The sequence below is a fragment of the Hippopotamus amphibius genome, chromosome 1 (assembly GCF_030028045.1).
Source record: "Hippopotamus amphibius kiboko isolate mHipAmp2 chromosome 1, mHipAmp2.hap2, whole genome shotgun sequence".
Classification (NCBI taxonomy): domain Eukaryota; kingdom Metazoa; phylum Chordata; class Mammalia; order Artiodactyla; family Hippopotamidae; genus Hippopotamus; species Hippopotamus amphibius.
The window spans coordinates 8,229,448-8,256,391 of NC_080186.1; the positions used below are offsets into that span (position 1 = coordinate 8,229,448).

Here is a 26,944-nt window from a genome sequence, read left to right on the forward strand (position 1 = left end):
GCGCGAGGTCCGGCCGAGATCCAGGGCCGGCGGTTGGTCGGACGAAACCATCTACTACGCTACGTGGGGGGAGCTAAAAGCCTACGCAGCCACATTTTTTCCATTTTTAGCTTTTCAGGCCCAGGTTCTGGTCTCCTTCTAGCCTGAAGATCCTCCCCCTTTGCGCAGACTGCGAGGAGGGGATTCTGACTCTGTGAGGAGAGGGCTGTTGTGTCTCTACGCGGTGGCCTCCCCCTCTAGACGGGAACCCGGTGGGAGAGGACGACGGCCGGAGGGGGAAGGAGGCGGCCCTAGCGCCATTTTGTGGGAGCGAAGTGGTAGCTGGGCTGCTCTTGGACTCCTCGCTGCTTCAGTTTCCGTGTCGGGCTTCCTAGCAGCGGCCTAGCGGGTGAGTCGCGGACGCTTCTCACTGAGGACGGCCTGTGTGCCTCGGCTCCCGCCGCGGGGCGGCCGCCGCCCCGGGAAGGGAGCCGTGGCGCCCGGCCTGCCTCGTCCCGCCCGAGCGGGCTCGCGTGGGAGCGACGTTAGGGCCTGGCGCGGGGTGGCGGCCAGCGCCGAAGCAGGGCTGCCGGGCCCGCCGAGCTGCGCGGCCCGAGGCGGAGGCTGGGCGAGGCGCCCCCGCGGTCCCAGCCCGGCCGCGCTTGGAAACTCCTCCCACGGTTGTCACGCGCTGGCTTCTGGGAGGCGGCCCGCGTCGCCAAGGACCTGTCGCCGCTGTCGTGCGGCTCAAGTGTGGAGAGCCTACGGAAGTCCTCGCATTGGGAACAGGGGGGAACTCTTCCCTTGCTCTCTCCACCTCGCTCACTGCCACCCTCAGCTCTCGAGACTCAGTTTCTGCATTGCTTTCTTGAGGAATCCCGCTTTGACACCCACCCAGCCCCCACGCACACACTCCTCTACCAGTTTAGGTTCTTCCCGGTCCCCAGGACTCCTTTCCCGTAGCCCAATCACGATTGTAATAAAGTAACGACTTGTTTGCTACCTTCATTCTGTGTATCCGCCCCTTTGCAACCAGCATGCCACTTGGGACTGTGGTTTCACGGTTAATAGTTGCAACACCCAATATATAGTAGGCACTCATCAGATACTCAGTGAATGAACTAGCGCGGGGCAGCTGCCTTTGCCTTATGCCTTCACCGTCTCATCTTCTAGGGATAAGCAACACCCATGAGAACCGAACACCGAGGCTTTTTCTGAAAGTTATAGAACAGTGACGTGGCAGTGGTATTCATCAGCTGGGACGAGGAAGCAGTCACTTTGACACAAGTGTTGGTCATTCCTCTCTCTTTTCCCTTTAAGAAAAACACGCGAAGATGTCTGAATATATTCGGGTAACTGAAGATGAGAATGACGAGCCCATTGAAATCCCCTCGGAAGACGATGGCACAGTGCTGCTGTCCACAGTTACAGCCCAGTTCCCAGGGGCGTGTGGGCTGCGCTACAGGAACCCGGTGTCTCAGTGTATGCGAGGTGTCCGTCTGGTAGAAGGAATTCTGCACGCCCCCGATGCTGGCTGGGGGAATCTGGTGTATGTTGTCAACTATCCCAAAGGTTTGTTGCCACTTGGTTTTGCAGCGATGCTGAAGTGTAAAGTATAGGTTTATGTCTCGTTCTGAGTCATACATAGATCATGGCCTCTTCTTGATGAACCGTCTCCTGTAGTCCAAGTATTTCTTTAAATGTGAACTATCAGCCGTATTTGGAAGACCACTGGTCTAAATTAGTGAAAATTGGAAGTTACAGAACATTTTTTTAAAACTACATGTTTAATTTGCTGAACTAACATTGCTGAGCTAATGCCAAATTTAAGGGATTAAGAATGCTTTGTAGTCTTATCAGTCTGTTGTAAATAGATTCTTCTGAAGTGCCTCAGTATTTTGGCTTCCTCTTTGTCCTTGCAGGCTTAACATCATTCATTCAGCTAATCTTACTTTTTTTTTTTTCCGTTAAATGAACATCAGTTGCAGTAGCCCAAATCTTGAGTTAGTGCCCTCCTAATTATCATTTTGGGTTCTGGTGTTATTCTCACTGCCTCTTATCAATGATGTTTTTAATCTAAAAGGCAGCATGAAGATTTAGAACTGTGTCAAGGAAATAAGTACATTTTAGCAGTAGGAATGTGTGCTGGTTGATACATCTGTTAGTTTTATTGTAACTTAATGTTGCAACAAAGTTCTTTGGTCAGTATTTAAAATGTTACATCAAGAAATTTTTTTATATAGCAAGAAAATATTTAATAGCATCAACTTGGGGTTTTTTTAATGCAGTTTCTTGATCCATTGGCTGCGGATTAATATTTACCCAAATTTAAAATGTCATTTAGATAGTAATGTATCAGTGTATGTTCATAGTTGTAACAAATGTACTACTCTGGCAGGGGATACTGATAATAGGGCCTGGCTCTGCATGTGTGGAGGGAGGGGGTGTGTGAGAAATCTCTACCTTTCTCAATTTTGCTATGAATCTAATACTACTCCAAAAAATGGTCTCTGTGTTTAAATGTCATTTAGTTCCTCTTCCCTTCCAAATATTGGTTTCTTAAAATAACCTTAGGTTTCTTTTTTATTACAAAGGTAATGTGAGTTCATTGTTGAAAGTTTAGAAACAAAACAAAAAGAAAATTGAAATCACCCTTAAATCCATAGCTGGAGATAAAAGTTGCTCATTTTTTGGTAGTCTTCAAGTTATAGGCATTAAAATAATCAAGCAAATATGTTTAATAGGCACAAAGATAGTATCACGTTATTCAACCTGTTTTTTTCCTTCCTTAATGTATTTTAAAACGAAAGTGAAGTGACTGTTTTGATACACCTTTTGAAAGGGGAGAACTTACAGTTGTAATCTTGAGATATTACAGAACCAGAGGTTGGAATCCCTGGATTGGCCCCAGAAAAGCACCTCAGCCACACGTTCAATCCTTATTCTGTCCGTGAGCACTAATGTCACTCTTTGCCAAAAGTTTCCAGTGTTGTACTGTTCTTGAGGCTTAGAATTTTTTTGTTTCTCATTTCTAGATGAAGGGGGTAATGTGTTTTAAGAAGTGTTAAATGAAAGTTCTAAAATGTTTCTGCTCATTTCATTTAGATAACAAAAGAAAAATGGATGAAACAGATGCTTCATCAGCAGTGAAAGTGAAAAGAGCAGTCCAGAAAACATCTGATTTAATAGTGTTGGGTCTCCCATGGAAAACAACTGAACAGGATTTAAAGGAATATTTTAGTACCTTTGGAGAAGTTCTTATGGTTCAGGTAAATGTTGATTTCATTCAACAGTTTTTCTTTTTCAGTGAACAAGCCCCCAGAATTCCTCTTGTTTTAGTGACACTGCCCTTCATGTTCAGTAGATGATATTCTTAATATTTGTCATGTGTATACGTAAGGGGTGCTGAAAAATTTGGTTTACGCTATTTCCATTCATTTATGTACTCTGAGCTGGTTATGTGTGTATGTGGTTTTAATAAATTTAAGTGATTTTTTTCTAGGTCAAGAAAGATATTAAAACTGGCCATTCAAAAGGGTTTGGCTTTGTTCGCTTTACGGAATACGAAACCCAGGTGAAAGTGATGTCACAGCGACATATGATAGACGGACGATGGTGTGATTGTAAACTTCCAAATTCTAAGGTACTTTGCTCTTTTTTTCTCTGCTTTGGCCATTTTTGCTGACAAACAATTTAGAAGACACTGTGAGATAAATCGCTACAGTTGGAAAATGTGGTGGCAGGGTGTGTTCTTAAAATCTTTTGCCTTGTTAAAGTCTCAGGACCTTAACACACACTGAATATGTTGTATGTTTGTTTGAAATATTTAGTTTGTTGCTCCTCCAAACCAAAACAGTGTACGTTTTGCTCTTCCTTTTCTCTCGTTATTTTTAGTGATTTAACAATTTCTTACATAGTTACAGGTTAATAAGGAAAAACTAGGATATGTTAATCTGGGTTTTTTTTTTTTCTTTTAAATTTATTTATTTATTAGCTGCGTTGGGTCTTCAATGCTGCACATGGACTTTCTCTAGTTGTGGCGAGCGGGGGCTACTCTTCATTGCGGTGCGTGGGCTCCTCATTGCGGTGGTTTCTCTTGTTGCGCAGCAGGGCTCTAGGTGCATGGGCTTCAGTAGTTGGGGCACACAGGCTCCATAGTTGTGGCTCATGGGCTTAGTTGCTCCTCGGCATGTGGGATCTTCCTGGAGCAGGGATGGAACCCGTGTCCCCTGTATTGGCAGGTGGGTTCTTACCCACTGCGCCACCAGGGAAGTCCTGTTACTCTTGTTAAAAAGCGTAACTTGTAGGGCTTCCCTGCTGGCGCAGTGGGTAAGAATCCGCCTGTCAATGCAGGGGACACAGGTTCAATCCCTGGTCCAGGAAGATCCCGCATGCCTCAGAGCAACACTCTCCACAAGCCCAGGGGCCACAACTACTTAGCCTGCGCTCTAGAACCCATGAGCCACAACTATTGAACCCACACGCTACAAGTACTGAAGCCTGCGCTTAGAGCCCGCACTCTGCAACAAGAGAAGCTGCCACAATGAGAAAGCCAGGCACCGCAAGGAAGAGTAGTCCCCACTCGCCACAACTAGAGAAAGCCCGCACGCAGCAGTGAAGACCCAATGCAGCCAAAAATAAATAAATAATAAAAATTAAAAAAAAAAAAAAACCTAACTTGTCCCGAGCATGCGAGACTTGCTTATTCGGAACATTATCATCTTTGCCACGACATTTCTCAGTCATCAGCTTTCCTTAATCCAAAAATATACTTTCATTAACTTTAAAACTTTATTCTCCACTGAAGTCTTACAGGAATTGGTGCTAATGCAAAAAAACAAGCGTGTACCTACTTTTTAATGACTCACCTAATGTAAAAGACAGGTTGTATTACATCCTCTTCCATAATGCTGTTTTCATTGCTCATAAAATATTTCTCATGGTTATCTTCCTTTCAATTTAACCAGCAAAGCCCAGATGAGCCTTTGAGAAGCAGGAAGGTGTTTGTTGGGCGTTGTACGGAGGACATGACTGCTGATGAGTTGCAGCAGTTTTTTTGCCAGTACGGAGAAGTGGTAGATGTCTTCATTCCCAAACCGTTCAGGGCTTTTGCCTTTGTTACATTTGCAGATGATCAGGTATTTGCTCTTAATAATTTTGTCCCAGCTAGTTAGGTAATTTCCGTTGAACTCTGCCCTTCTAGCTAATTGCCATCCTTAGCTAAGATCTCTGACCTTCTAAGCTGTGGGGTATGTGGGTCTAAATATTTGTGATAAACCCCTTGGATATTTTTTTAATATGTGACGTTTACGTGGGGGTGTTACATATCCTTTGAAAATGAACTAAAAAAATCCCTGCTGCGATCGCTAAAGCTGCTTTATGGGTTTAAATGAGATAAGTTTTCGTTGCTTGTTTTTTCTCCAGTTTTAGATGATGGCTTGATATCTAAGTTTTATTGCTACTTTGATGTATGAGTCAATGGTTTAATCTCCTCTATTTACATCCCTTATTTTTTATAGGTTGCCCAGTCTCTTTGTGGAGAGGACTTGATCATTAAAGGAATCAGCGTACATATATCCAATGCTGAACCTAAGCACAATAGCAATAGACAGTTAGAAAGAAGTGGAAGATTTGGTGGTAATCCAGGTGGCTTTGGGAATCAGGGTGGATTTGGTAACAGTAGGGGTGGGGGGGCTGGTTTGGGAAACAATCAAGGTAGTAATATGGGCGGAGGGATGAACTTTGGTGCTTTTAGCATTAATCCAGCAATGATGGCTGCAGCCCAGGCAGCTCTGCAGAGCAGCTGGGGGATGATGGGCATGCTAGCCAGTCAGCAGAACCAGTCAGGCCCATCAGGTAATAACCAAAGCCAAGGCAACATGCAGAGGGAGCCGAATCAGGCTTTTGGTTCTGGAAATAACTCTTATAGTGGTTCTAATTCAGGTGCAGCAATTGGGTGGGGATCAGCATCAAATGCAGGGTCAGGCAGTGGTTTTAATGGAGGCTTTGGCTCAAGCATGGATTCTAAATCTTCTGGCTGGGGAATGTAGACATTGGGTAATCATTAGTTGGTATGAACTGGTGGGAATTCAAATTTTTCTAAACTCATGGTAAGTATATTGTAAAATACATATGTACTAAGAATTTTCAAAATTGGTTTGTTCAGTGTGGAGTATATTCAGCAGTATTTTTGACATTTTTCTTTAGAAAAAGAGGAAGAGCTAAAGGAATTTTATAAGTTTTGTTACATAAAGGGTTGAAATATTGAGTGTTTGAAAGTGAACTGCTGTTTGCCTGATTGGTAAACCAACACACTACAATTGATATCAAAAGGTTTCTCCTGTAATATTTTATCCCTGGACTTGTCAAGTGAATTCTTTGCATGTTCAAAATGGAAACCATTGGTTAGAACTACATTCTTTCCTCCTTGTTTTCATTTGAACCCCACCATATGGATTTTTTCCTTAGGAAAATCTCCTTCTTGGAGATCATGGTGTCACAGTGTTTGGTTCTTTTGTTTTCTGTTTTTGTTTTTTTAACACTTGTCTTCTCCCTTCATATACAAAAGTACAATATGAAGCCTTCATTTAATCTCTGCAGTTCATCTCATTTCAAACGTTTATGGAAGAAGCACTTCATTGAAAGTAGTGCTGTAAATATTCTGCCATAGGAATACTTCTGTCTACATGCTTTCTCATTCAAGAACTCGTCATCACGCTGCACAGGCTGCGTCTTTGACGGTGGGTGTCCCATTTTTATCCGCTACTCTTATTTCATGGAGTCGTATCAACGCTGTGAACGCAAGGCTGTGATATGGAACCAGAAGGCTGTTTGAACTTTTGAAACCTTGTGTGGGATTGATGGTGGTGCCGAGGCATGAAAGGCTAGTATGAGCGAGAAAAGGAGAGAGCGCGTGCAGAGACTTGGTGGTGCATAATGGATATTTTTTAACTTGGCGAGATGTGTCTCTCAATCCTGTGGCTTTGGTGAGAGAGTGTGCAGAGAGCAATGATAGCAGATAACGTACGAATGTTTTTTGCATTCAGAGGACATCCACACCTGTCGGAAGACTCGAAGTGAGTTTTGTTCTTAGATAACCCACGTTAGCTGAATGTGTTAAGTGACACGATACTTGTATTTCCCCTACCCCTTTGTCAACTGCTGTGAATGCTGTATGGTGTGTGTTCTCTTCTGTTACTGATTTGTAAGTGTGGTAATGTGAACTGAAGCTGATGGGTTGAGAACATGGACTGAGCTTGTGGTGTGCTTTGCAGGAGTATTTGGAAGCAGAGTTCACCAGTGAGCTCGGGGTGTTTCAAAGTAGGGTGGAAGTTCTAATGTCTGTTAGCTACCCATAAGAATGCTGTTTGCTGCAGTTCTGTGTCCTGTGCTTGGATGCTTTTTATAAGAGTTGTCAATGTTGGAAATTCTTAAATAAAACTGATTTAAATAATATGTGTCTTTGTTTTGCAGCCCTGAATGCAAAGAATTCATAGCAGTTAATTCCCCTTTTTGACCCTTTTGAGATGGAACTTTCATAAAGTTTCTTGGCAATAGTTTATTTTGCTTCAAATAAACTTATTTGAAAAGTTGTCTCAAGTCAAATGGATTCATCACCTGTCATGCATTGACACCTGATACCCAGACTTAATTGCTATTTGTTCTTGCATTGTCCAAAGTGAAAAGTTTTTTGTTTTTTTTTTTTCTTTTTCTTTTTAAATCTAGTTTTTAATAAGTCTGGGTGACCGCACCTAAAATGGTAAGCAGTACCCTCCAGCTTTTTCTTAGTGCCTCTGTGCATTTGGGTGATGTTCTATTTACATGGCCTGTATAAATCTCCATTGGGAAATCATGCCTTCTAAAAGTATTATTTGGAGGAGTGGGCAAAACAATGTTCATTATTTTAAAATGCTTTGTAGCAAAGCCTATCAATTGAAGTGAAGGGATTATCGGCGCCTTTCTAGTTGGGGATTTGAAAAGTGGAATTAATTGCAGTAGGGATAAAGTAGAAGAAACCATCAATTATCTTGTGCCTGAAATCCATTAAGAAGCTTGATAGCTTTAAGAACTAGCAGGGTGGGTTGTCTGTGTAAGTGTGAAGTGAAGTGGGCTTTGTCTTTCAAAGGTGGGGAACTAGAGTAATGTTGGATAAAATTGCTTACAAAACTCAGATTAGACTCTCACGAATGCGTTGTTAAGTATGTAAAAGCAATAATATATTGATTCTCTATTGTACTTAAAATGTAACTATGAGAGTTGAGCTCCTTTTCTAACGGAAGGATGTAAGTTTTGTGTTGATAATTTACCTAATGCCCTTATCTAATTAGATTATGATAATTAGGTTTGTCATTTTGCAAGTTACATGTTTTAAACTTTTATAAATGAAGTCGTCCTTTAGACTTATGATCGCCACATTGTTTTATTCAGTTTCCTCTGTAAAAGGCTCTTGCGTTGTTTTAATTTTTTTTTTCTGCATCTAAATTGCATGATTTCCAAACCCTGTACCATCTGAATTTTGCATTTTAGCACTTGCACTGTTACTCAGCAGCAGTAACATGGTAACACTTAAAATGGTATTCGGGGACCTCCAAAGACTAAACTGACAAGCCTTCAAGGAGCCCGGGGGTAAGTTATCTTTGTCAATGGCATGGTTTTAATCCCTTATTTACAAGTGTGTAAATCTAGTTACCAGTCTTAGAAGGCTTTCAATGTTGAGTAGCCTTCTGTTAACATGTTTATGGTACTACATAGCTATGGGTATTTAATTCTACCCTAAAAAAAAAAAAGTTTAGAAGTAAACTATTTGGCAAAGATTTGTTTTTAAAGTCTATTTGGTCATCTAAATGCATTCATTCTAAAAAAATTTTTGAACCAGTTGAATAAAAATTTTTGTTGCCACCACAGTTTAGTGTCTGGAGTCTTACTGGAAAAACAGTTTCTTTTTTTTTTTATGTGACAAAGATGCTGGAAGGTTATTTTTAAAAATTGAGTCTCGAGAAGTTGCACTTTATATGCACAAGAAAAATTAGTCAAAACTCACAATGAATTTCTACATATAATGGTAACTCTTCGGCTAGAATGAAAAACTTTGTTAAATGTTAGGTGTTAAAACTTTTTAGGGGAGGAATGGCCAACTAAATGAAATGAGATTTTTAAGTTTAAGTCACAGCTTAAATGCTGTCCTTAGGAAGAAGATACTGAGTACTTAGTAATTCAGAAGATGTATGTGATAATTAGAATAACTTTTTGTTGTTAAATACTAGAAGAGTAACTCTTTAACTGTATATTCAAGTTCTGTACTCAGCTGTTGTACGATCTGTAATTTATTTTTAAGTATGCCCAAGTATCTCATGTTTGTGGTAAGAAGAAAAAAAACACTGCAGATTGATTTATCAATAATACCACCACTTATTTTTAATGTTGTATTTCATCTTATGGAAATGCCACATTTGATTCAACCGTCTTCTGAATTTGTAAATTATTTAGGTTATTTCCAAGTGCTAGGAACATCTTCACAGCTGAATTAAAATCTTAGCATTGAAATTACCAAGTCAAAGACTATGCGTGCTTTGAAGACCTGTGAAGTATATTATATTGCCAAATGGGCCTTTAGAGAATTTGTTGTCTTCGACAATGTGAGAAAGTGCTGTTCCGTGTTCTTTTTGTCTGCCAGTTTGATAAGTGAAAATTTCTAGTATTGGTTTTAACGTGGAGATCAGTCTATACCTAGGCCAAAGTATTGATATTTCCAGTTTATCTACCCAAGAAAAACATGATTCAAAGTAATTCCTGAACCAGTACTGCTGTAATGTATAACGCTGTCAGAGAACAATAAGAACAAGTACAAAAAACTGGAGAAAAACAGTTAAAACACGAACAGGCAATTTCCAGAAACGCAAGTGGCCAGTACAAGAAGACACTGGACTTTGTAAGTAGGTAAATGCAGATTTAACCAGTGAGTTTCTGTGGGATTGGCAGCAATGAATATCACTACAATGGTTTATGTCCCCTTGAATCAAAGAGTAAGTGGTGGGGAAACTGGCCTGTGGAGAAGTGCTCGAAAGGCAGGTCGCACCTGTAGTTTGGTCTGGTTTTGAGGTGGAACGGCAACTCTCATGTTAATGTTTCTCGGGTCAGTTTGCTGCTAAGAGCTTATACAGGTATTTTGTAAAAACAAGAAACCGTGTACTCACTGAAGACACGCAAGTTAAAAATTATTAATTAAGTTCTTGATCCAGGGTATATAGTTAATGACTTTTGTGTAGACCCCGTACTGGTCTGCTTCCCCACAGTTAATGGAACCCCAGGACACTATTCCTCCCACAAACCACTTCTGTGTCTCATTATCTAGAAACACTAATGCCCCCCCACTGTCACCCTTACAGCTATCCTTGCCCCCACTTTCTAAACCAGCACAAAGCATGTTAGCAGTTACTCTCCCCCCTGTATAGGACTTCTTTTCATATGCCGCAGTACATGCTTGATGGTCAGCAACTGGTATGTCAACAAACTTTAGATTTCTGGCAAGAAAACCCCTTTGGGTTAATCCCCATCCAGATACAGTTCCTATGTCATTTGTCCTCATGAAGGATTCAGCTTCTTTTCTTGGCAAACAAATAGGCATGATGTTGCTGTTGATTACAACTTTATTCTTCAGTTTAATCAGTGCTATATCGTTATCATAACCAGCGTTATGAGTGTAACCTTCATGTATAAAAATGGCCTCAGCCCAGGCTTGTGTGTAACGAGGTGACAGTCTCTTCAGGGCAGCCATTCTGATGTCTAGGGAGGAGGCGTCTTCTCTTTGCTCATACACAGCATGAGCAGCTGTTAGGATCCAGTTGTCGTATAGAAGTGCACCTGCTGCTATAATTTTACCAAATAACAGGGCTTGCCAAGGAAAATCGCCAAGCTTTGCATTTTGTCCTCCGTATATACGACCTTCTGTAGTGCGGGTGGATACTCCACAAACTGGGGGAAAGAGATGTATAGAGCCTTTATAGAAACCTGATGGTGTTTTTCTCCAGTTATTACCACTTTGGAGTTGCGTATTTAATGTCAACCAAAAATTGCATCACATGATTTGGTGGGTGTCCACCTATACAGGCAAGTGAGGCTGCTTCAAACACTGTTCAAAGACCCGATAAAACCATTTGGTATTTCTTAGCTCCTCAGAAAATGAGGTGAGTGAAAATTACCTTTCAGAAACGAATTTGTTTTGCTAAAATAATTTGGTCTCACGATTGGGAAAATATTTCATAGGGCAAACAGGAATTGTCTGAGCTGATGTGCATAGGAAGTGAAAGGAAATAACCGTTTCCTTGCTCCTGTTTTTCTACTTGTAAAATGGGGTATTTACCGTGTAGTTCTGGGAAAGCAGAAACTACGGTCACTATTGTAGGATTTGCAGAATTACTTTCACCTTTGAACATTAGAATGTTTTAAAAAATTAGAATGTTGTAGTTGTAGCCAGGCACCTTCAGGTTCAGAAATTATTTCTGGTCTAGTTGACTCTTCCAAACACTGGACTTTACTATGTATTGCCAACTAAATACGCTCATTAATGTAGCAAACATGTTTTCTGTTGTGGCAGAATATTCTTATTAAAGCTTACAAACATTGTGTCAGCTAAGATACAGGTTTTTTAAAAAGACTAATTTAAGTCAGATAACACAAGGGTAATGAATACATTATTACCTTTCTGAATTTTTTTTTTTAATCACTCAACTATATCTTCAGAGCCAATTCTGGTAAAACTTTTTTTAAAGTACTGTTAAAAGGCAAATTGCATTAATGTTTAAAAACTAGATGTCATTGAAAACAATTGCTTAGAGAAATAATGAGGTTATTAGCTTTGGGTTTTAATAGCATTTTTACAGGGAAGAAACATAAGAGGACCTCATGTTTATAAATGTATAAATGGTTCAAGATAATTTTAAAAATCATTTAATTTTTTATGCTTGCCTAGTTGTAAGGTCAAAAATAGTCAAATGACTGATGCAGTCAGCACCTAACAACCTCTCTATGTGGAAAGGGGATAATGAGAACGTATTATTTGGAAATAATAAGTTGTTCTAAGAGCCAAGTGCCGAAGTTACGTTTCTGCCTACACAGCTAAAGCACTACTTACTGTCTCCTACCCAGTTATACTTTCCATCAATTATGAATCTCTTGTATAAATGTATCCATTACCAGGCTCACAGACGGGGAGTGATTTTTCTCCTTTGGAGCTCGTCCAGAATCCATCAGCCTCACACACATATTTACCTGCAAATCATTGAAAAAGCAAAAATGTTTAACTGCATGTAAAAGGTGGTTGTCATTTGCTTGAATACCCCCTTGAAAAATGTTGATTCTTGAGCATCAGTGGGAAATAGAGGTGTCTGAATAACCATTTTACATGATTTCATAAATAGGAGGTCTCTGCATTACCATGTTTGCTTGCAAAGTGGAAACCTTTTAGATGTGTAACTTGAATATGTATCAAGAGCTCAAGTGCTTAATGATAAGGTTTTGACTTGTTAAATTAAACCATTTGGAATATATTGTGTGTTTGTAGTAGTCATTTACTAGATAAGATCTGTTTTCAGATTCTTGTAAATTGACATTAAAGTCACTTCAGCTATAATATTTTACTTAGCAGGTGGGAGAAGTGCCTTTTAATCTTTCATCTAGCCTTAGCCAAAAATGTTGGGTAAGTTTATTTTCAGATCATGAGGGCTTAGGTTCCAAATATCACCCACCCTCAACTTTGAACAGTTTGCTTACCATCATTTGTTCTCATTGTGTAGAACTCATTACAGTGATATTTAACCACAGCTTTGTACGTGGTCACCTCGGTACCCGTGATATACTCCACTTGGCCACTGGGTAGATCATCAGGAGGGCCACAGTCAACAACTAATAAACACAGGAGAGGGAAGTCAGTTTGTACTTTGAATCTCAACATTAAAACAGTGTGGAGACTGTGATAGGTGATTGTGGTCTTATAACTTGAAGTCATATTCAAGGTGGACATCATTTCATCTCTGAAAATGAAGAGAATCACCTTAGTGTGGTTTTAAAGCATCCCTCTCATTTCTAATCCCACCTAAATGGCTAGATTGAAGTGAAGGCCTTGGGCAGGGAGTTGTATGATGCCTTCCCTAAAAGAAAGGAATTTGAAACCACTTCCTTAGCACTCACAGAAGAAAGAAAACAGCCAGTCCTGCACATACCTATACAGTCTGGTTCGAAGTAAAATGGTAGTTTGGTTAGCCTTAAGAGTAGAAGGATACAAAGAAGACTGAAGGACTTGTTCTTATGATCCTTTTCTTAAGGTGAATTTTTTAGAAGACCTGGAAGTCATAATACCTTGAGTTTGGGTTAGAATTCACACCTGTTAGTACATTACTAATGTGGCATAACTAACCAATTTGTGAGACAAAGTGATACCAGTCTAAAAGTTATGTACACAGACATCTAAAAATTGTTGATGTATTTCTGTGGCTATTAAAAGAGAACACTTAGTTTTCAGCAACTTAATAGCAGGGTGTCTGGCTCTGTGCCAAGTGATTTGTCTACATTGTCAAGTTCTCCACAGATGAGATGCCCATAACTACCCAGCGAAAAGTGGCAGAATCAGGGCTCAAACCCATACCTCTTACTCCAATGTCCCTTCAGTGCCAGCTCTTCTTTACTGTTTTTTTAAACTAAAAGAATTGATAGTCTCACAGGAATACAAATTTTGAACTGAAAATATTAAAATTCCCCTAGCAATTTTGTAGAAACCCTTGCACAAAATACGTGAAAATATACACTCAGAGGTGTTAACTACAGCAGTGTATGTAATAGTAAAAAAAAACTGGAAACAGTAGAAGTCACATGAAATAAAAAGCATAGGTTTTCTGATGGAATACTATGCAATCATTAAAAAGAACAAGCAGCTCTATTAGTACTTGGATTATGTGGAAAGATATCCCAACAAGATGGAGGGGAAGAGTACGTTGCAGTCAGATTTAGTATCCTATTTTAGTTCAAAAGTATGTAATAGTGAAATACCTTAGTGTAAATAGCATAGGAGATAAAGAATGAAGGAATGGACCCCTATGTCTTAGAGGTAGTTTAAGGATTTGGGCAAGAGAGGCTTTCACTATATGTTTTTGTAAATGTGTTTTTTCCATTTAACATGTATCTTATAATTTAAAAAATATTAAAAATAAGTGATTCTTAGTTTGCAAAATGGTAATGAACACCATCATCCCAGTTTGATGTGTATATGTCCCTACAAACAGTAGCCTATACATGTTTACATGTGCAATATATGTAATTGGAGGGATATACACTGCAAATAGAAACTGATTATACTCTGATAGAGCGGGATTATGAATATTACAATGTTTGTAATTTTCTCTATTTCCCAACTTTTATGAATATTTTATACTTAGAAAAATATTTTTAAATATCATACTTTTTCTAAAGCAAATATTTTTCCTAGTAGCTTGGTCCTGTTTTTTAACCTGTAAGGGTGTACTGAGAGACTGGGAAAGAGAAGCAAATTCAGACCCCAAGACCTGATAAATAAAATCATTTTTTAAAAAGACCAGAAGAGGACTTCAGTGGTTTCGCAGTGGTTAGGAATCCACCTGCCAGTGAGGGGACACGGGTTCAAGCCCTGGTCCAGGAAGATCCCACATGCCAAGGAGCAGCGAAGCCCGAGAGCCACAACTGCTGAGCCCGCTGCAACCACTGAAGGTCGCACGCCTAAAGCCCATGCTCCTCAATGAAGCCACAGTAATGAGAAGCCCATGCACCACAACAGAGTAGCTCCCGCTTGCCACAACTAGAGAAAGCCCATGCACAGCAATGAAGACCCAATGCAGCCATAAATAATAAATAAATAAATAATAAATAATAATAGCCCAGAAGCAGCAGTAGTAGCAGAAGCAGGTACAGGCATTGTGGTCGCACGTACTGCTGCACTGTGGCATTGGTCGGTCCCAAGATCCATCTTTCTGACAGACAGCAACAAATGATTTCAGGGACAAATAACCCTAAAGAGGAATTAAGAAAATATTAATTTGCTTGTTTATATCACGAAACCACTCCCCACAGCTCTGCTCCCACAGTAGTTCCTCTTCTAGTGTTTCAAGAGATGCTCCCAAGGGGGTCATGTACCCACATGACAAGCAGCCCAACTGCCTTGATACCCGTGTGTACTTGTTGGTGATGTCACCTATGTGTGTATCTCATATTTAAAGATGTTGACTTCTGCAGCAGTTTGTATTTTCTGCTTTCCGCTTTAATCAAAGAACATGTCAGATCTCATACAAGTTCCTGCTGATGTTCCCCCATTTCTTTATGTAAAGTGCCAAAGGGAGATGGTCAAAAGTTTGGGGAAGGTCACCCTGATCAGACATGGAATGAATGTGTGTGGATTTTTCTAGCTTTCGGCTATTAGCTGGAGAAAAGGTATTTAAAATAGTTCCATAAGCTTCGTGTGCATGTTCCCAATCGGTTTCCATTGCCAACATCATTTAGAGGGACATTTTTTACTTAAATATTTTTCTAAAATCAGACTTTAAAATGAAAGACGGTGGGTTTGACAGATGCTTTATGCTTCGAAAGAGAGCAGGGTGATTTTTTTTTTCTTTTTTTCCATCAGGAACTGAACAGGTTTGCAGTCCAAGGGGCTGTGGCAAGAGCCTGCCCAGAAATTTCCAACTTGAAAAAAGTGTCTTGGGACTTCCCTGGTGGCTCAGTGGTTAAGAATCCACCTGCCAGTGCAGGGGACAAGGGTTCCACCCCTGGTCCGGGAAAATCCCACATGCTGTGGAGCAACTGAGCCCATGAGCCACAACTACTGAGCCCTCGTGCTGCAACTACTGAAGCCCTCATGCCTAGAGCCCATGCTCCACAACAAGAGAAGCCACTGCAGTGAGAAACCTGCCCACCACAATGAAGAGTAGTCCCCGCTCGCCGCAACTAGAGAAAGCCTGCGTCCAGCAATGAAGACCCAATGCAGCCAATAAATAAATAAATAAATAAACATTAAAAAAAAAAGTCTCACTTTTTTTTTTTTGTGGGGGGGGGGGGGTGTTGTTGTTCCTCCACAGGACTGGATTGCATAACCAGGTAGCATTTCAATGTTATTACTTTTTACCACTGGGATTCAGTGACAATTTTGAAGAACATAAAGAGGACGTGTTAATCTCTTACCTGTGCCCCAAAAGCAACACACTAAGCATTTTTTGAAATTGTCCTCCCTCTCCCTTAACAGTGATCACTGTTTATAACTTTGCATAATATACTATTTCCAAGGGCCATTTAAAATTTTTTGTGTGGGCCCAGGAGCTGTTTCATGTGAAGGTCATTTGACCGGGAGGAGGATCTTGATTTAACACAAGGTAAAAACACAGAGCACGTGGCAAACATATCAGCTGCTTTCTCAGGAGCTGCTGTAACGTGTGTGAACGGAGAAAAAGTGTTCATCTGAATCACCAGCTTTCCCCAAGAAAAAGCTTTTTTAAAAAGCAGAGTTCCTAGGAACAGAAAATTCTCTACAGCCAGTTCTCTTAGCAAATGTATCATTTCTTTGAATTTTATTGTTTAATCCTAGGCAAAAGAAACCACCATGCTGACCACAACCTCTCCCATTTTCCTTTCACGTATTTGCTGAAATAAATTTGTATTCACTTAGAAACCATCACTATCGTGGTGCACTTAAGCAGCTTTGTATTAACTTACTTGCAGAAGTTCGTAGCCCCTCTCACAGAAGACAGAGAAGCGGTCTTTCAGGATGTATTTGGCTTGCACAGGGGAGATGTGGCCATTAGGTGGTGCCATCGGATCAGGGCAAGACTGAGCTGCGCGAGGAAGCCAGATGTATGGGTTTGGCTGTGGTCTATAGCAGTCAAGTCTGAATTTAGCAATTAGAAGTTCTTGATTTATAAATGAAACACTTAACGCGTAAAGAAAGCTTGCCACAAGCGGGATAAGATTTAAAACCAAAGGCAAGATTAAACTCTCGGTTGCTTCTTGTACAAAATAGGATTTGTTGCCTGGCCTGGGCGTCAGCCAAAGTGATAAAAAAAAGCCAGGCACGCAGTATCAGGGAGCATGGTCACAGCAAAGGGAGCGTCTGCTCCACGCCAGGGGCCTCATACACACTGCTGAAAACCGGGGGAGGGGAACTTGCGAGGGAAAGAGCTGGAACGCATGGGTTTAAATCACAGTTTCCTTATCTGTAAGCTGAGAGTGATGGGAATGTTTGCTCAGCTTCAAGGGCTGTCGTGAGGACCAAATGTGAAGCACAGAGGAAATCGCTTTGCTAATAAGTGCGGGGCAAGAGGGGGTTGCAGCCTGCGAAGCCCCCCAGCAGCCCTTGTGGCTCAGGGCCAGACTGGCCCTCAGGAAGCCTTTCACGTCCCTCATGAGCACATGCCACGGGGCTCAGGACTGGCTTCCACTTTGGCCCCCAAACCCTGGGCTGTTTTCACCCCAAGGCTTCAGCCCGTCGCCATGGCTATCCATCCCCCCCAAGGCCACCCCTCAGCCCACTCAGGTCATTTGCCCGGTCCCCTCCTTCTCCCAGCAGCTGAGTGACTGGGTGACTCAGTCCCAGGCAGGCCCCAGAGTCTCCCTTCACGGAACCAATCTCCAGGGACATCCCAGGTGGCTCTGCTGGGGCCCGGGGCTTCCCGAGGCCACCTCATACTCAGGCGAGGGCCCTGCTGGCACCTCCGTCCACACACACCTCCAGGCTCTATCCTGGCCCCTTCTCACCCACCAGCCTGGCAAACCTGACTCTTCTCTCTGACTTGCTCTGAAACCAGCACTTCAGTTTTAAAAGTTATGTTACTTCAACCTACAGGAAAATGAAAAGCTTTAAAAAAAAATGAACAGGAGGCAAAAATTCCCAAAGTTTCACCCTCCTGACCTGTCTCTCACCCTTTGCCACGTGTCCAACAGAGGTGGACCAAGGGTTAATCTTTTCTAATCCAGTCTTCTCATTTTTAAAATTACTCAAATACCTCCCCTGTGCACACCCCATGGCCTTGCCTTTTGCATTAACCCACCCATCCCCACCTTTCCAAGGAGATGTCCTTCACTGGATAATTGGGACAGTAAGTCTCAGAAAAGTTATGTCAAGAGGTTCAATGTCACACAGCCAGCCGGGACACCAACCTGGGCAATCTGACGCCCAGCCTGCCTTCTGAGCACAGCCTGGGGCCTTGGGTGTTTTGCTTTGGAGCGTCTCCATCTCACTTATTCTGTCCTTCCTAAAACATCCTGAAAGGGCGTCCCTGTTGGCACAGACGTCAAGAATCCGCCTGCCAATGCAGGTGACACGGGTTCGACCCCTGGTCCAGGAAGATCCCACATGCCACGGAGCAACTAAGCCCATGATCCACAACTACTGAGCCCACGTGCTGCAACCACTGAAGCCCGTGTGCCTAGAGCCCGGGCTTTGCAACAAGAGAAGCTACCACACTGAGAAGCCCACACACCACGACAAAGAGTAGCCCCTGCTTGCCGCAACTGGAGAAAGCCTGCGCACGGCAACAAACACCCAATGCAGCCAAAAACAAACAAACAAACAAATAAATAAATAAAATGGCAGCGGGAATTCCCTGGTGGTCTAGTGGTTAGAACTCGGCACAATCCCTGGTCTGAAAACTAATATCCCACAAGCTTCTCAGCCAAAAAAAAAAACAAAAGGCTGAGTGTCAGCCATCTGTATCCATGGGTTCTGCATCCGTGGATGTGGGGGCCAATTGTATTCTGAGCTGATTATTTTATGAAACAGCAGACACAGGAGAAACTCTGAAAACAGGGTAGAAATTACCCTTTCCTAAGGGGAATTTACACTTACAAAGGAAATCTCCATTTGTAACAGTGTCTCCGACTCTGTACCAGGAGAAGCATGACTAAACCACTAGAAACTCTTATCAAAGGAAAAGACAGAACAAAATTTTTGTTTATTAAATTAAATTTAAGAAGCAAGAAGAAGAAGACGACGATGACAGAGTCTCTAGTCTGCAGAACAAATCCTACTCTTGCTTACCAGACTTTTCCTGGTCACCTCCCCATAACTGGACTCCTCTGTACCCTTTCTATCTTTTGGCTTTAGCTGAAGATGCTACTTGAGCCTGCATTCTAAGCCACTTCTGAGACTCTCTCCCCTGGGTTATCTGCCATGTATACATGAGATATACAAGTTCATAAACTTCTGTTTGTTTTACTCTCGTTAATCTGTCTTTTGTTCCCAGCCAAGAATTTGGAAGGGCAGAAAGGGAAAATGATTTTTCCTTCCCCTAGAAATGGGAGCAGGGATGGTTGGATGGCTGGGTGGATGGAAGAGGGGAGGGTGAGAAGAAGGGAAGGAGAGAAGGATGGGTGTGTGGATGGGTAAATGGGTGGAAGGAGCGATGGTTGGATGGAGGAGGGAGGGAGTGGGTGGATGAAGGGGTGGGTGGCATTTCCCATATGGGACCACTGCCTCACAGACCACCCCACTCAAGCCTGGTCTGTGTTCTGATGGAGTTCAGGACACACTACCTCAAAATATGCCACCTTGGCATGTTGACGATTTTAAGCTCAGAGTTTGAGAAAATGGCAGAATTAGGAAGGTCAGTCTGATTTCCTCCCTTGCCCGTCTTCCCTGAAGCAGATCATAGCACCTTCATGTGACAGGCATCTCCCCTACACCCAGAGGGAAGCCTTATCACCAAACACAAAAGGATGCTGAAAAGAAGCCTAACAGGACTTCCCTGGTGGCACAGCGGTTAAGAATCCGCCTGCTAATGCAGGAGACATGGGTTCAATCCCTGCTCCAGGAAGATCCCGCATGCCCGTGCGCCACAACTATTGAGCCATGTGCCACAACTACTGAAGCCCACGCTCCTAGAGCCCATGCTCTGTAACAAGAGAAGCCACCGCAATGAGGAGCCCACACACCACAAGGAAGAGTAGCCCCCGCTCACCGCAATCTCCGCAAATAGAGAAAGCCTGTGTACAGCAACGAAGACTGAACACAACCAATAAATAAATAAATAAATTTTTATATTAAAAAAAAAAAGAATCCTAACAAACAGGCCTGGCTAAGCTCCCCCCCGTTTACCACCCTTTCTTCGTATTCCCCAGCCTATCAAACTCCTCAGCAAACCTAGCACTGTAGCATCCAGGTCCAGCCATTTCTCTGAGTCTTCATTTCTTTACAAAGGCCCCTGTGCCACATAAAATTTACATGAGATAAACATGTATGCTTTTTTCCTGTTAACCTGTCAGGTTGCTTTACAGACCCAGCCAGGGACACTAAGAGGGTTAAGGAAAACTTTTCCCTCCCCTAACTTGGGGCCTGGCCGGGAAGAGCTCCATCCTATGTGGCTTCTTGAGGGTTCCGGAAGAGCTCCCTGCCAAATCGGAGCCCCACCTGCCCTCACCTGTGCTGCTGTAGTGGATCTTCCAGCCCGTGTGGTCCCCCGACTGATCGGTGGCAAAGGTGATGGTCACAGTGTTGCTATTGGTTTCAATCCTGCGGGGCAATGTTTTCCCACAAAACGGGCCATATTCCTCTTTGTCTGTTAGAATCTGAAAGCAGAGAGGCCCCCGTCACCTCGGGACCTGCCGGGCCAGGGGGAGGCGGGGGCCAGTGGAATCAGACCTTGAGGGAGTCGTAGGGGCACTGGGTCTCGGGGTGCATCTCCACGTCGAAGGACTCCACGAAGTCCAGGATGACACGGAGCCCCTCCTCCAGGCGGATGCTGTAGGAGCAGCTAGAGAGTTTGGGGTATGGCTGCGGGTATTCAGGGCTGCTGAGCACTCCAGACCGGGCGCTGAAGACCTGGCCCGAGCACAGGGCTGGGGAGAGGGGGGAGGACAGGCAGGGTGAGCCGGGCGCAGGCAGAGGGGCTCTGGCCACCGGCCCAGCCTCACACACCAGCCCCAGAGGCAACTCCGGAGACCAAACATCCCACCCAGCGGCTGAAGGGACAATTTGGGGAGGGGGTTTCTCTGGCTTCCAGGCTTTAGCTGCACAGGCGACACGTGGATGTACATTCTCCAGGGGCCCCACGCGCTCCCCCAGGGAGAATGGGAGCCCTAAGTTGAGGCTCCTGGTTGGGGGAACCCTGGGCCGGAGTCACAATTCCAGGGGTGAGGGGAGCGAGCGGCGTCAGGGTCTGCCCGGGGGGAGGAGGCTCTGAGAGAAGGAAAGGGGACTTTCCTGGTCCCCCAGGAATTGGGTGGGGGTTGGGCGGGCGGAGGGGAGTCCCCTTGGGCTGAGGGCCTCTCATCCACCCCTGACTCCAGCAACTCCCAAGTTCATCCGCTGCGGGGCTCCCACCCACCTGTACCCAGGCCTGGCCAGTCCAGCCCAGCCTCCCCTGGGCCCTTTCCAGGAACGGTCAGGAAGGGCCTCCCCTTGCCCACCTTCCCCGGGTCTAGGCTCTGCCCTGGGGCGCAGGGGAGGGAAGTTCAAGTCCACACTGGTCATCAGTGAGTCTGGTGCCCACTTTCCTCACTGGAACAGCCGATTCCAGTGCCTTAGCAGAGGGAACGTCCCTCGGTGTTACTCCTGGGAGGGCTCTGTCCCCATCCCCAGGTGGCAGAGGTGGGGGCAGAGGCATTCCAGGAAGTGAGGAGTCCCAGCACTGCCTTTCTTCTTGCACGTGGCTGCTCCCCACGGGGCAGAGGGAGTCACCCCACAGGTAGGGGACCAGATTGCCTGTCAGTGAATTGATGATACCTCCCTGGGCCTCTCTGCTCTGGGTCAGACTCCCCCCGCCTAGGACACTCGGGACTGGAGTTGTCCTCTGAAAAGGAAGTGGACCCAAGTAAACTCAGAGCTGAGTTTAGTCCTTGGATTCCTGGTGGGGGAACAGCAAGAGCCCGGTTCCCCTGTGTGAACTCAGGCCAGCGCCTGCCCCTCTCTGGGCCCCAGGGCCCCATCAGCGACAGGAGGGTGGCGGGCAGAGCAAGCCCTTCTGGCAAAGGAGGCTGTGGCCCCACGGAGGCGGCTCGCATCACCTGGGGCCCGTCCGGCTGCGATGAGGGTGCAGAGGAGCGGGGTCAGAGGGCACACCGCTGCCCACCCCCCACCCCCCCAAGACACACAGCACGTGGAGGCGGAGCCAGGTTTATTGTTAGGTCCATGGGTGGGGTCAACGGGGACTGCAGGCGGCAGCAGTCTTGCCCGACCCAGACTGGAACTGGAGGGGAGGCTAGAGGCTTTGCTCTGGAAGAGAACAGAGACAGGGAGGGACCCGGGGAGGGACACTGAGCAGGGTCAGCACTGAGGGTTGCGGCTGCTCCCTCCCCAGGGCACTAGCTGGTTTCTGTCCAGGCCCCTGGCAGGGGTGCAGAGGGAGGTCCAGGCAGTAGAGGCCAAAAGGGTTGGCCTGCTGAGGACTGAACTGGCAGCTTTGGGCAGTCCCTGCCCCAACTCTCAAGTTTCATGGAGGAAAGCTTGTGTGAAGCAGGACCAGGACCCACTCCTCCATCCTGGAGCCTCCCCAGGAGGGTGAGTCCTGACTGGCCAGGTACACAGTGAGGGCCTAACACCCGCTCACCAAGTGAATGAGCTGAAGAGGCGTGAGAGCGAGCCCAGGATGGTGTGGAGGCAGTGAGGAGTTGGAGAACGTGGATGGGTGGGTGGGTGGGTGGGTGGATGAATGGATGGTTGAGTGGATGGATGGATGGATGGATGGATAGGTGGGTAGGTGGGTGGGTGGCTGGCTGGCTAGGTGGATGAACAGATGGATGGATGGATGGGTGAGTGAATGGATGGATACATGGGTAGGTGGCTGGCTGGCTAGGTGGGTGGGTGATTGGATGGAGGATGGATGGATGGGTGGATGGATGTATAGGTAGGTGGGCGGGTGGGTGGGTGGCTGGCTGGCTGGCTGGCTGGCTGGCTGGCTGGCTGGCTGGATGTGTGGGTGGCTGGCTGGTTGGCTGGCTGGATGTGTGGGTGGCTGGCTGGCTGGCTGGCTGGATGTGTGGGTGGCTGCCTGGCTGGCTGGCTGGCTGGCTGGATGAATGGATGGGTGGGTGGGTGGGTGGGTAGATGGGTAGTGGGTGGGTGAGTAGTGGGTGGGTGGATGGGTGGTTGGACGGGGAGGTGGGGGGGGGTGGATGGATGGATAGGTGGGTAGGTGGCTGGCTGGCTGGCTGGCTAGGTGGGTGGGTGATTGGATAGAGGATGGATGGATGGGTGGATGGGTGGATGGATGGATGGATGGGTGGATGGATGTATAGGTAGGTGGGTGGCTGGCTGGCTAGCTGGCTGGGTGGGTGGCTGGCTGGCTGGCTGGATGGGTGGGTGGGTGGGAGGGGACAGAAGATCTGAAAAGGAGCCATCACCCAGGAGAAGTGTCTAGTGGGCCCTCCAGTCACCTGGGCAGAGCAGCTATGGCCTTGAGAAGCCAGCTGTATCTTGGGGCAGGGTGGGGGCTGGGCAGGGCACAGGGTCTCCCCTTTTCCCCCTTTGCAGCTGCAGCTCACCTGAGCAGGTGTGCTTGTTCCTGTGGAGAACATAGCCCACACGACAGGAGCAGTAGAAGCCACCCAGGTGGTTGTGGCAGTGGTGGGCACAGGCAGGGACCTCTCCTGGGGGCACCTGGCACTCATCTATGTCTGGGGGAGTGACAGGCAGGCAGGCAGTCAGCAGGGAAGGTGATGGGACATTGCTGAGGCTGGGCTCAGGGTTAGGGGCCCTTCAGCATCACGGCTGAACTGAGAGGAGCCTCCTTATGTCTGAAGGTGGCTTGTGCCCAGCTGAGCGCTAGAGGCCCAGGGTCATTGCGACCTCCCTGCAACACTTGGAGGGAGACCTAAATACCATCCTTTTTAAACCAATGATGGGTTAAGGGTCCTGCTCAAGGTGGCCAGGCTAGAGAAGGGAGCAGCCAGCTTGGGAACCCAGAGGGTAGGCCTCTACACAGGTTTCACTGCACTCTTGCAGCAGCCTCAGGACCAGCACAGAGAGGTTGAGCCACTTGCCTAAGGCCACACAGCAAGTCCCTGAAGCAGCCAGAATCTGAAATCAAGCGTCAGACTCAAAGCCCACAGGCAGACACAGCACTCAGGCCGGCAGGGTGTCACTTTCCCATCTGTAAATGGGCTCACTTGGCCCTTGCATCCCAGGGGCCCGTGAGGGTGACCTGGCTCAGCCCCTGGCAGAGAACGGGGCCCAGCCTAGAGCAGAGGTCATGGCTGTCGCTGATGATGTCAGACCGGGTATGGACGCCTCTCCTGCTGGTTTGGCAGGAATCCAGCCTCGGGGAGGAGGGGAGACTGAGGGGAGGGCTGGCCTGGCCCAAGACAGAGTCCCTCGCCCCCACCCCCCAACCGGCCTCCTCTCCGCTCACCCTCTGCTGAGTAGAAGGCCTCGAAACCCGTGAACAGCTTCTCGTTGGAGTAGTCAGAGCGGAAAGTGACGTCCAGGCTGGAGCCCGGGGAGTAGAAGGTGTTGTTGCCGGGCGCCTGCTCCGTGTCCGTGCTCTCCCACCCGCACAGCGTGGCCAGCACCCTGGTCCCAGCGCTCAGCTGTGGGGTCGGGGGTCACAGCGAGGGAAGGCGAGACCCCAGGCTTGCCCGCCCGCCGGCCCTCCCTCTGAGGCCAGGCCCCGCTCCCAGGTGTCCCCGTCTCCCAGCCCGCCCTGCCAGCACCTTGACAAAGTCGTACTCGCAGAGGTAGGAGGGCTCCAGGTGGAAGTGGGTGAAGTAGAGGCGCAGGCGGTAGCCAGGGGGCGCCGTCAGGGTCCAGCGCTGCTCCTGGTTGTTGGCATACTTGCCTGGGAAGCCGGGAGATGCCAGGCGCCCGAACACGGGCTTGGGCCACTGCGGGCCTGGGGACACGGCGGCTGCCAAGCCCCACAGCAGGCCCAGGACGCCCAGCAGCCTAAGGACAGCACAGGGGAGGGGTGGTGAGGCCCGTTGTCACGCTTCATCCCTGCCAGGGAGGTCCTGAGGGCTTCCACCCACCTCATGGTGCACTCCCGGTTGTCCTGCTGGCCAGGCCCGGTCTGGAGCCCCAGTGTGCCTCACCTTTGATCTGTTTGTCCAACGCCCGGCCCTGCCCCCAGCCGCCCTGCCCCTGGCGTTCTGGGAACAGAATCCACGACTCCTGCCTGCCCAGACTTCCGGGCCCGGGGGACAGGATGCTCCAGGAGCCTGGAGGACAGCCAGCCCTGGGAACAAATCCTGGCTCTGTCCCTCGTCCTTAACCTCCGCAGCACGTGACTTTCGAGGTCGCCCCGGGGTCTCCGTGACAATGACCTCGACAGTGATGGCTTCTAGGTGCAGATGGGGAAGGCACACACGCATCTACCTTTCCCTCCTGAAACCCTACTGTAAGAGAGAAGAGGGAGGTTTTACAAACACAAGTCCAAGACGAGGGGGAGCGTGGGAGAGGAGGCAGCATCCGCATTTAGGAAACAGATGGACAGGTGGAAACAGCTCTAAGTTGGCAGTGGAAACAGGAATTGGCGGCACCAGGTCCTTCTGGACACATGTAAGTATCTTGCCAATCCGCTCTTTCCCATCCCCCGAACCCCGCAGAAATGTGGAGACTTATTCTTGGAGGGAGTAGCTGGAGAGTCCCGGCCCAGCTGAGCATGGGAGGCACAGACAGAAAACAGGGGCACTACGCAGACAGACCAGCTTTCCTCTGACTCAGCTCCTAGAATCGGGCAGCCACCAGGTTTCTCTCTTTTTCCTGCAAAGTGTGACGAGTTCAGGGGGAAAGACCTAAAGATACTGACTTTAAGGTTAAACAAGCAAATGGTTCAGCCACGTCACCCACAGTGAAAGTCAGCTGACCAGCCCCTATCACGTGCTCAGAGCTTCCCATTAGCTTTTTAGTCCCCAGTCTTACATATGGACAGAACATTTAAGGATTACTGAGGAAAACCTCACACATGAGAGAGAAAGACCAAAAACAAAACAAAACAAAAAAACAAAACAAAAAACAACCAACAACACAGTAATAAGCAGTGAGAAGAAAATGTTCAAAACTAAAATGAAGCAATAATTAATATCGTCAAAGGAAAAAGGCCAGAACAAGAAGCAAGAACAGGATACTATTTAACAAGAGCATTCAGAGAACAAGAAAGAGTTTGGGGAGATAAAAATATGATAGAAACGAAAAATTCAATAAAATGTTTGGAAGACAAGATTGAAGAAATCCTCCAGAAAAACAGAGTAAAAAAGAAAGGAAGAAACAGTAAAGATGAGAAGTCCTATACAGTATATCAAAGATTGAATAACAGAAATTCCAGAAAAAGACAACAAAGAAAACAGAGGAAAGGAAATTATAAACAAAATAATGCAAGGAAATTTCCCAGAAAAGAACATGAGTTTACCGATTGAAAATGTCCCCCAAGTGCCCAGAACAACAGATGAAAATAGAACTTTACACATGATATTTCAAAACACTGGAGAGAAAAATTATGTTCTACAAACTTTGAGAGAGAGAGGGAAGTAGACAGAAAACCACAGATCACATACAAAGGATCAGGAAAAGAATGATTCTGGAGCTTTTGAAATAACACGGAAACTAGAAGCCAGTCCCCAGTGAGTCTCATATTGGGGTCTTCTCGCCCAGGCTGAGTAGGGCTTATGGATGGTGCATGATTGAAATGATGGTGTGTTATGTGTGGCTAGGCATACAAGACATCGCAGTGTCTACCTGGCTCTCTCTCGGATCACTCGCTCTGGGGGAAGCCAGCCACCATGTGTGAGCACAGGGTCCCTATGGAGAGGTCCACATGGGGAGGAACTGAGGCCTCCTAACACCTGCCAGTGTAATCTGCTAGTCCTGTGACTGAGTCATCTTGGAAGCTGACCTTCCAGCCCTAGTGCAGCTTTACTGCAACCTCATGAATGAATGTAAACTGAACCAACCAGCCAAGTCACTTCCAAATTCTTGACCCACAGAAAAGACACGTTTATTGCTACTGTTTCAATCTGCTACATCTTGGGC

The 26,944-nt window shown here is 46.0% G+C and overlaps 2 protein-coding genes across 4 annotated transcripts; one reads left to right on the forward strand and one right to left on the reverse strand.

The window, feature by feature from the left end:
* The first annotated feature begins 249 nt into the window (after nt 1-249).
* TARDBP (TAR DNA binding protein) lies at nt 250-10,134 on the forward strand. Of its 2 annotated transcripts, XR_009047655.1 has the most exons (7): nt 250-388; nt 1,300-1,551; nt 3,085-3,248; nt 3,482-3,622; nt 4,947-5,117; nt 5,499-6,719; nt 7,453-10,134. XR_009047655.1 is itself a non-coding variant. In XM_057696225.1 (6 exons), exons 2-6 carry the CDS (start codon nt 1,314-1,316, stop codon nt 6,027-6,029), a joined length of 1,245 nt encoding a protein of 414 aa, XP_057552208.1. In that variant the 5' UTR covers nt 250-388; nt 1,300-1,313; the 3' UTR covers nt 6,030-7,434. The 2 variants fall into 2 exon arrangements, 1 of the variants encoding a protein (XP_057552208.1); XM_057696225.1 differs by lacking the exon at nt 7,453-10,134 and having other exon boundaries at nt 5,499-7,434.
* Nucleotides 10,115-25,017, reverse strand: MASP2 (MBL associated serine protease 2). Of its 2 annotated transcripts, XM_057696255.1 has the most exons (11): nt 24,946-25,017; nt 24,631-24,862; nt 24,330-24,507; nt 23,464-23,595; nt 20,624-20,820; nt 20,403-20,550; nt 16,705-16,823; nt 14,933-15,011; nt 12,748-12,879; nt 12,172-12,246; nt 10,115-10,950 (listed from the first exon to the last, which is right to left on the reverse strand). In XM_057696255.1, the coding sequence occupies exons 1-11, from the start codon at nt 24,948-24,950 to the stop codon at nt 10,187-10,189; spliced, it is 2,061 nt and encodes a 686-aa protein (XP_057552238.1). In that variant the 5' UTR covers nt 24,951-25,017; the 3' UTR covers nt 10,115-10,186. The 2 variants fall into 2 exon arrangements, with proteins under 2 accessions (XP_057552238.1, XP_057552228.1); XM_057696245.1 differs by lacking the exons at nt 10,115-10,950; nt 12,172-12,246; nt 12,748-12,879; ... (2 more) ...; nt 20,403-20,550; nt 20,624-20,820 and adding an exon at nt 22,083-22,195 and having other exon boundaries at nt 24,946-25,010.
* Between the last annotated feature and the right edge of the window lie 1,927 nt (nt 25,018-26,944).

Bases quoted from the DNA above. Each gene is read 5' to 3' on its own strand.
- TARDBP (XM_057696225.1), top strand. From the start codon at position 1,314: ATGTCTGAATATATTCGGGTAACTGAAGATGAGAATGACGAGCCCATT. The intron at 1,552-3,084 runs GTTTGTTGCCAC...CATTTCATTTAG, and splicing joins TGTTGTCAACTATCCCAAAG to ATAACAAAAGAAAAATGGAT. The intron at 3,623-4,946 runs GTACTTTGCTCT...CAATTTAACCAG, and splicing joins GTAAACTTCCAAATTCTAAG to CAAAGCCCAGATGAGCCTTT.
- MASP2 (XM_057696255.1), bottom strand. The intron at 24,508-24,630 runs GTGCTGGCAGGG...CCGACCCCACAG, and splicing joins GCGAGTACGACTTTGTCAAG to CTGAGCGCTGGGACCAGGGT. The intron at 15,012-16,704 runs GTAAGTTAATAC...ATTCCTCTTTAG, and splicing joins GGGGCTACGAACTTCTGCAA to GGTTATTTGTCCCTGAAATC.